Below are 7,551 nucleotides of genomic sequence, written 5' to 3'. Positions count from 1 at the left end.
AGCTGTTGAGAAATCGAAGTTTGATTATGCAAGCAGCTTAGGCGGAAAGAACAAGCTCAGCTGACGAGCTGAAGGCAGGCCGGTTGCTAAGATGCGCTGGCAGACAGGCATCCACCGCGAAAAGGGCGGTCCAGCCAGTTCAAAGCATTCAGAATCCAGAACAAGAACCCCCGAGCATCGTAAGGCATTTGGAATGGTCATGTCTTGATAGCCAATATAACCGTTGAAATCTTTCATGCAGGGAAAACATGGGTGACTAAATATATGTATTAGTTGGTAAGTAGGTAGTTTCATTTCATAATACACGTAGTGACAAATCAACCGATCCGAATCCTCATTCTGCACCAAAAAATTCAAACCCAACTTCGAGGGGAATGGGGGTGGAGAGATGAACAAGATAAACTTTGGTAGATGCAAAGTGAATGCTAGCTTATTGTTGAAGGCGGTGGCGGGAAAAAAAGAAAGAGATTCAGTGAAGGTCAAAGGGTTTGTGAAGGCAAAAATAAAGGGAGCTGTCAAACGTTAGGTATGCTTGAAGTCCCCATTGAAAGGAAAGTAACACATCTCAAAGAGAGGGATGTAAAATAGTTCCAGAAACGCCCGTTTTTATGATCGTCACGGATGGCATCAGCTTGGTCTGCAAGGGAACGTAAAAGTGGAAACCATAAAAAGATTCGAGAAGAAAATGTCCAAGAAGAAGTCGCGGAGGGGAAGAAATAGAGTCGTGTTCAATTGGACAAGACAGGCAAAAATAAAAGCTAAAACACCAAGCAATGAAAGATAATCATGACATCGATGAAGGAAAGTAAAAGAAAATGGGAACTAGCACCACAGAAGGAAAGGAAAGGAAAAAGGCCGCGTGTTATTGGTGTATTATCTTTTTTTGCAAGAGTGATCAGATCATAAACGCCTGCAGGAAATGAGAGGCGAAAAGGAAAGGAAAACAAAAATAAGAAAAAGCTAGGGAAGGAGGGAAGAAGAGAAGAAGAGAAACAAAAAAAGATGAATATGGACACGTCAAAAATATCGAAACAACGTGGCCATCTGACATAAAGAAAATTAATAAGGACAGTCGCCAACTTGCAGACGATTGTAACCAAAGAGAGGGGAATAAAAGATTATATGCGAAATCCTAAACCGTCCGCATTTCGAAAGTTATAGAACACCACCAGGCAGCTGTATCGAATTGGTCTGGATGGATCGTCCAAGGCCTGCACTAGCTAGGCCACCGGTTCCACCATCGAAACCTGCACTGCCAGGCATGATGCCAATGCCTCCGGCACCAGTGGTACCTGGTGGACCTTGATATCCACTGACCATCTGACCATCTACTAATTGCGCTTGCTTCCGAAGCATGAACATGGGCTTCCGTCCTTCTTTCTCCAGTTGCTTGAAAAGAATTAAAGGTCGCTCATCGAGACCGAGACATCGCTCCTGATCACCAAAGACAATGTATAATGCGTAAAGTCTCCAATCTTCGTTGATATTGTATTTTTTAAGGGCAGCCGGGAGGACTCTGTGACAGGGATCGTCCATAGATACTCGGAAAGATTTGAATATTTCCACGCTAGGGGCAGGTGATTCTCCTGGAGTTCGTGAGGCGAGCTGGTTCCCAGTGGCAGAGCTTGGTGGTTCTTGACGACTCGATTGAGTAGAAGGGGTGGCGGCAATGGATCGGTCAGGCCGTTGATGGGATTGAAGTTCGTCAGAGTGGTCGTGGATTCCGCGGTTTGAGCTATTTGATGCTTCCCTGGCGTATGATCGAGAGGCTAATGTTTGCTGCGGGTAGAAGCTTCCTGGGGAAGTAGGAGAGGGCATTCCTTTTGGAGAGGGCTGACCGCCACTCATAGAAGCAGTTAGATGTGACGACGCCGCCATGGCTGCAGCTGACGGATCTAATGAGTTATCATTGACTGGTCTTCCCTCAGGTATAAATTGAGGGACGTGAGTAGGAGAATTGTTTTTGGGAGTCGATCCCCCTGCAAATAATTTCTTAGAAAATGACCTAGTAAGGCTATTTCCAGGTTTCTCAGCTTGCTGTGTGATAATTGGAGTTGCAGTGGGTGGATCATGGTTGTGGTATTCTGAGTTGATGGTGGTACCGGAGTATGTCGAATTTGGTTGATAAGGCAAAGGCTGTGACCTATCTTTCGCGATTTTTACTACCGGCAATAACTCTTCACGAAGTTTGCGATAGTCATCCGCCAGCTTCCTGAGTTCCGCTTCTGCAGCTATGATCCTTTCATCTCGCAATCTAATCGATTGAATTATGCGAGAAATATCGTCTTGAGTCGCAGCTTCAGCTCCATTACTCTGCTCGGCAGCTGTAAACAATCCTATGTTAGAAACTTTGTCCCTGCACCTTTACTAGGTAGAGGCATCTGGCGCATGGTAACCTACAGAGAGGGACATAATGGTCTGCATCCAAGAGTATTCCTTGCTTGACTTTGGTTTCGTATACGCTCTTAAGAATAGTCAACCGATGACCAACGCTCGAAATACCCATTTCCTTCAACTCCTCGTGTTTTAGAGCGATAAGCGCTTCCCCAACAATTTCATTTTCTGCAAGGCAAGAAAACACGCAAGGTAGTATTAGTAAGGCAGGTTCGATATTGCTCCATTTTCCCATGGCCAATGTTGGTATACATACCTAGAAACGCATCACAGTATTGGCTCAGGCCTAACCCCGCCGCAAAATCTGCACATTCCTCCGCAGTCCATTCCGTAATGATTGTTCTGGGAGAACTCCTATCATCAAGTGTATTACCAAAGGTGGTTGGCGTATGTTCTGCGGATGGAAGCTCTGAATCGGTGGGAGATGTTTCTGAGTCTTCTATATGCGGCGAGGTGACCACGCTTCGTTCGTATTCATCATCAGCATCCGAATCCGCATGATACGGGGTTTGGAACGCCATCTTGGAGAAAAATTAAATACAATATCGCCTGGTAGGAGGATGGCAATGGAGGTTTGGAAGTGACGATGGCCGAGAAGAGTGTTGGGGGACCAAGTAAGCCCGCCACCCTTTAGGACGAGCGAAGGGAAGGATATCAACTAATCCCTGTAGATGACTCTCGAAACACACAGGATGGTCGAAGGACCTGTAACGCTTGCAACGAACAAAGCGACAAGGTTCGACAAGCTCGAGACAAAGACGATGCGAAGAGACAGCGGCCTTGATTTGGAAGTTTTGGCGTTCGTGGTGGGAGCTTTGTTGATATGGGCCGACGGAAACAAAGACGGATGCTGATGCGGGGAAATTCGACGAGGATGAAAGAGAGATAGAGAGGTTCAAAACATAAGCTGGTTATAAATGGGTCGGACAATGTATGTCTAGGCGTGGATCAACGAATATGCCGTCAGGGTTGAAGGAAGAAAGCGGAGGGAGAATGCTGAGTTAACGAGGTGAATCGGATAGCATACGACAGTGGCGGGTATAAATGGGGAAACATCGACAGGGGAGGAATGCAGCGAGAGGAACAATCTATTCACTGAGGGGGTAACGGGGGATACAATCGAGACGGCAGACAAAGATCGAACAACAAGTGCAGGAAGCAAGCGATGTTGTTGGAACTCGTTGTTGTATAGCACAACCTCGCCGTTGATATTTCGAGATCCGCAGGTTGGATGCGCTGAGGATGAGGAGCGACGGATTGGGAAGGAACGTGCGGCCAAGGTGCCATTATCACGTGGTACAATCCATGGCTGCGATAAAATATGCACGTGATATGGTCCGGACCGGGAACCTTCGGTTGCACTAAGCTTAAAATAGATCAAGACCCCTGGCGAAAGCTTCCTGATGAAGCATAGTGGGTCTATCACCTGATTGCTGTTCCTTGGCAAAGCTTGATCCCGGTTGGCGGTCACATGACAATTGCTCGGCATTACAATACTCCATTTGCACGTCTGTCTGGTCTGGGAGAAATATCTTCGAGAATACAGATTTCTCAAATGGAGAGTCTCCGCTGTACCCGATTGGCCAGTCCGTGATCTGTAGAACTGGTTTTCCTTCAGGTACCGTTTCACCGGCCTTGCGTCCTACATTTCCTTGGTTTCCAGCAGCAGGAACCACTGCCCCTCCAATGCCCTGGGGACCCTGGGCCTTGCTCTCCTGCGGACGCGCTACCCAGGGCTCTAAATGAGGCTATATATACTTATTTAGCCGGGTAATAATAACAAAAACGATATAAGCCCAAAAGTCCCCGCATTCTTACTATACATACCAGAATGCTGAACTGCTTGCTCCCTTGTCAATTTTCCATCGACTACACAAAAAGCAACGGGAGTGGGTATAAATTAGAACTAGACAGATATATTTTTCTCTTCGTTTTCAGGACAAGGTCCACTCCACTTTCGTGAAAGTTGAAACAGAGCCTGTCCAATTGATCTTTCTCGATTTTGATCCATTCCACTCTTTTTCTTGCTTTGGAACATTACAGAACTTTCGCTGGAAATATTTCTACTTGAACGCCGGTAGCCCCAGAGAGATGTTCCGAAGGTGGTTTTCACGGGACGCTCTAGATCCGTCTGCGCCTCACTATTTATTTCCATTTGTTCTGGCGATTAAATAAGGAAGAATTGGCCAATGAATCGTGCCCATGTTTCATAAAGATACAGAATCCTCAACCCCCATGCTAGTTGTAAATCGGATATTCGTGTCTGCGTACTATGGAAATCGCATTGAAATGTATTCGCTCCTCCAGGAACATCTATCCATACATCGAGTATTTCTCCCCAGAACCCTCCCTGCCCAATTATAGTTGGTTGTTTTTCGTGGTCTGATCCCCGGCTGCGCATGCGTGACTAAGCTCTTCTGCTGGTTAGTTACAGCCAGTCCCGGCGCCAAGAAATGACGTCCGGAATATCAATTTTTGATCTCCGCCCGCTCAATCTCCTCCTGCCCTCCGCCCGGTGCATGCCTTCATTCAATTCCCGTGCGATGCCATGATATGATATGTCTGCTCCTCTCTGTTGTATTTTGCTCCTGCTTCATTGCTATTTCCTCGAGTCATGACTTCATTTGCTTGACAAGTTTCCCCTTGAACAGGCTGGCAAAGAGAGATACCAAGGCACCACAACTCAAAGCCTAACCGTCAAGGTCCAGACATCCATACCGCCAACCCTTTTTGCTTTTGCCAGGTTATATATGTGTGGGGCGACGCAGGCTAGTTAGCTATTTACAATATTTGGTTGGTAAAATACTCTGTCTTATTTTTCCCTTCATTGCTTCCTAGATTGTACCGTACTTCACATTCTAACGGAGGTGTCATTTTTGCTCTCAAGGACGCTGTGCTTTTTTCCCCCGCCGCAAACTCGTCCAATAATCTAAAACCAAAATAGACGGGCGCTGGTCTTCCGTATTTATGATATTTCCGTACAAGTTGGATTAGGGGTGTTCACCTCTTACCTCCAGATTGCGCATTTGGAGCTCGTTGCTTTTTTCTTCGTTTAACGGCGCACCCTTTACAAACTACCACCCCGTGAGACCGCCCGCCCTCCAAAACCAAATTATACAAACGAGCTCTCGACCCATTCACATACGACACACATAATGCCTATCACAGCCCTCTCAACATCCAATCAGTCACCCACCTCATCCACAGACGCCGACGATCCTACCGCTGTCCTCCTCACCTACCTCTCTTCCACCTCCTCGGCAACCACCGTCCTCGAAGATCTCCATGCCTCCCTCCTCAGCTCCCTCCAACGCTGCGGCTGGACTGAACAGGTGCGCGGGCTCGCACTTGAACTCCTCCGCGCAGGACACTGCAGCCGCTTCGAAGAAGTCGTCGATACCGTCGTTGCTCTCGCGACGAGTAGTGAAGATGTAACTGCTTCGTCGTTAGCGGTGGCGAGAGAGCGGAAACGGAAGAAGAGGAAACAGATCATGATGGGCGCGAGGCTGAAGAGGGCAAGGATTGGGGAGGGAGGTGCTGGTGCTGGTGTGGATCAGGAGAATGGAGATGATGAAGATGGGAAAGGGGATGGGGGGAGTGAAGATGACGCAGATGCGGATGCGGATGCGGATGCGGATGATGATGCTAATGGTGGTGGCCAAATCGAGGGGAACTTTGCTGGGAATGGGATTATGGATGAGTTACCGAATATTCGCATCCCGCAAGGCATTGTTGCGGAGGGTGTTAAAATGCTGCACGAAGCCCTGGAAGGGGTGTTTGTAGTAGACGGAGGTGGTGGGGACGAGTCTGCTTCTTCAAATATCATCGCAACAGGCGAAAATGAGCTGAGCAAAGACCAACAGCCGCAGGGGGAGATCCACAGAAACAAATCAGCACCTATATCTGCAACAAATGGCGTCGCCAATGCCAATGGCAGCAGCACGGCGTCGTCGAAAAAGATGCCGTTTTCTTCTTCCTCGTCGTCGGTGCCTTCTTTAAAAACAACATCTAGCAGCGCAGATGGCAAGACCACTACTAAACTCAAGGCTGCGGCCAAGAGCAAGTTGCAGGAGAATGGAGGTGGAAAAGCGGCGAAGAAGACGAAGAAAGGTTGAGGGATAAGATGGATAAGACCCAGGGGAGGGACAATTAGTGTTGTTTGATATGTATGTTTTTTATGCTTAGCCTCTCACTCACCACTTTTCCGCCTTCGTTCCTCCTCGTCGTCATCTTCTCTACTTTTCCCAATATTTCTCAACCAGAATTACTTCTGCTTCCTTACCCTTAACCACCCTGGTAACGCTCCGTTGTACAGTTCTTTTAGTTCTTCACTACATTCCTGTATATTATGATGTTTCCTTGTTATCGCGACCGCGACCCTCTTTCCTCTTTTTTTCTTTTCTTTCTGTTGCCATTTCATTTACGCTCATCATTATCATCATCATACTCATTCATCAATCTCGTAGAGAAAGAAGACAATTTTCCCTTAACAAGAGAGTGGAAAAATATGTCTTTTTTTTGGAGTTGAGAAATCTGTCGATTATGCACCTTTTGTCTTGCCCATTGCATTTGATCCATGGCTCCTGTTTGAATCACTCTTTTATTGAAGGTTTCTTTTCACCATCTATATATATTCCCCCTTAATTTAATTTCCAAATTATATTTATATCGTTCATGCATTCACCAGGTCCCCCTGTCCTCCTCTACTGTATATATATAAATTTGGCAGCCTTGACTTTATGTGGCACTGCGAATTCTGCTATATCCATCCCCCCATTCTCTTTCATCTCTCCGGGGCCCCCACCCCTACCCCCATTTCTTTAAAATAGATCTTATCTGAGGAACGCTACCAAAAATAACTTAGATATACATGTTTATACCTGAGAGCTATTTATGAGTTACACAGTATATATGCAACATGTAAGGGTCCTCTCAAATACTTCTCCTTCAACCGCACATGTTTCTCTTCCCGGCTCGGCTTCCAGATATCTATCTCATCATCTTCAGAGCACACACACACACACACACACACACACACACACCTACCTACCTGCATAGCAACAACGCGCAGACCGATTCATATAAGATATTCCTCATATCATCTAGGGATAGGTAAGGGGTGGTGTTGAGTTGCTTTCTAAGAGCGAGGGATACTTT

At 46.7% G+C, this 7,551-nt stretch overlaps 3 protein-coding genes across 3 annotated transcripts; 1 reads left to right on the top strand and 2 right to left on the bottom strand.

Moving 5' to 3' along the window:
- Positions 1-250: 250 nt before the first annotated feature.
- HCBG_01531 (mapkkk cascade protein kinase regulator ste50) lies at positions 251-2,915 on the bottom strand (the record flags this gene model as incomplete). Its single annotated transcript, XM_045428581.1, has 3 exons — positions 251-2,324; positions 2,401-2,562; positions 2,651-2,915. 3 exons carry the CDS (start codon positions 2,913-2,915, stop codon positions 1,156-1,158), a joined length of 1,596 nt encoding a protein of 531 aa, XP_045290367.1.
- Positions 2,916-3,761: 846 nt separating this feature from the next.
- HCBG_01530 (uncharacterized protein) lies at positions 3,762-5,222 on the bottom strand (the record flags this gene model as incomplete). Its single annotated transcript, XM_045428580.1, has 4 exons — positions 3,762-4,132; positions 4,222-4,263; positions 4,718-4,801; positions 5,201-5,222. 4 exons carry the CDS (start codon positions 5,220-5,222, stop codon positions 3,762-3,764), a joined length of 519 nt encoding a protein of 172 aa, XP_045290366.1.
- Positions 5,223-5,549: 327 nt separating this feature from the next.
- Positions 5,550-6,509, top strand: HCBG_01529 (uncharacterized protein; the record flags this gene model as incomplete). Its single annotated transcript, XM_045428579.1, has 1 exon — positions 5,550-6,509. The coding sequence occupies one exon, from the start codon at positions 5,550-5,552 to the stop codon at positions 6,507-6,509; it is 960 nt and encodes a 319-aa protein (XP_045290365.1).
- Between the last annotated feature and the right edge of the window lie 1,042 nt (positions 6,510-7,551).

This window comes from Histoplasma capsulatum (genome assembly GCF_000150115.1).
Source record: "Histoplasma capsulatum G186AR genomic scaffold supercont2.2, whole genome shotgun sequence".
Taxonomy (NCBI): Eukaryota; Fungi; Ascomycota; class Eurotiomycetes; order Onygenales; family Ajellomycetaceae; genus Histoplasma; species Histoplasma capsulatum.
This window is presented reverse-complemented; position numbering and strand designations above follow the sequence as displayed.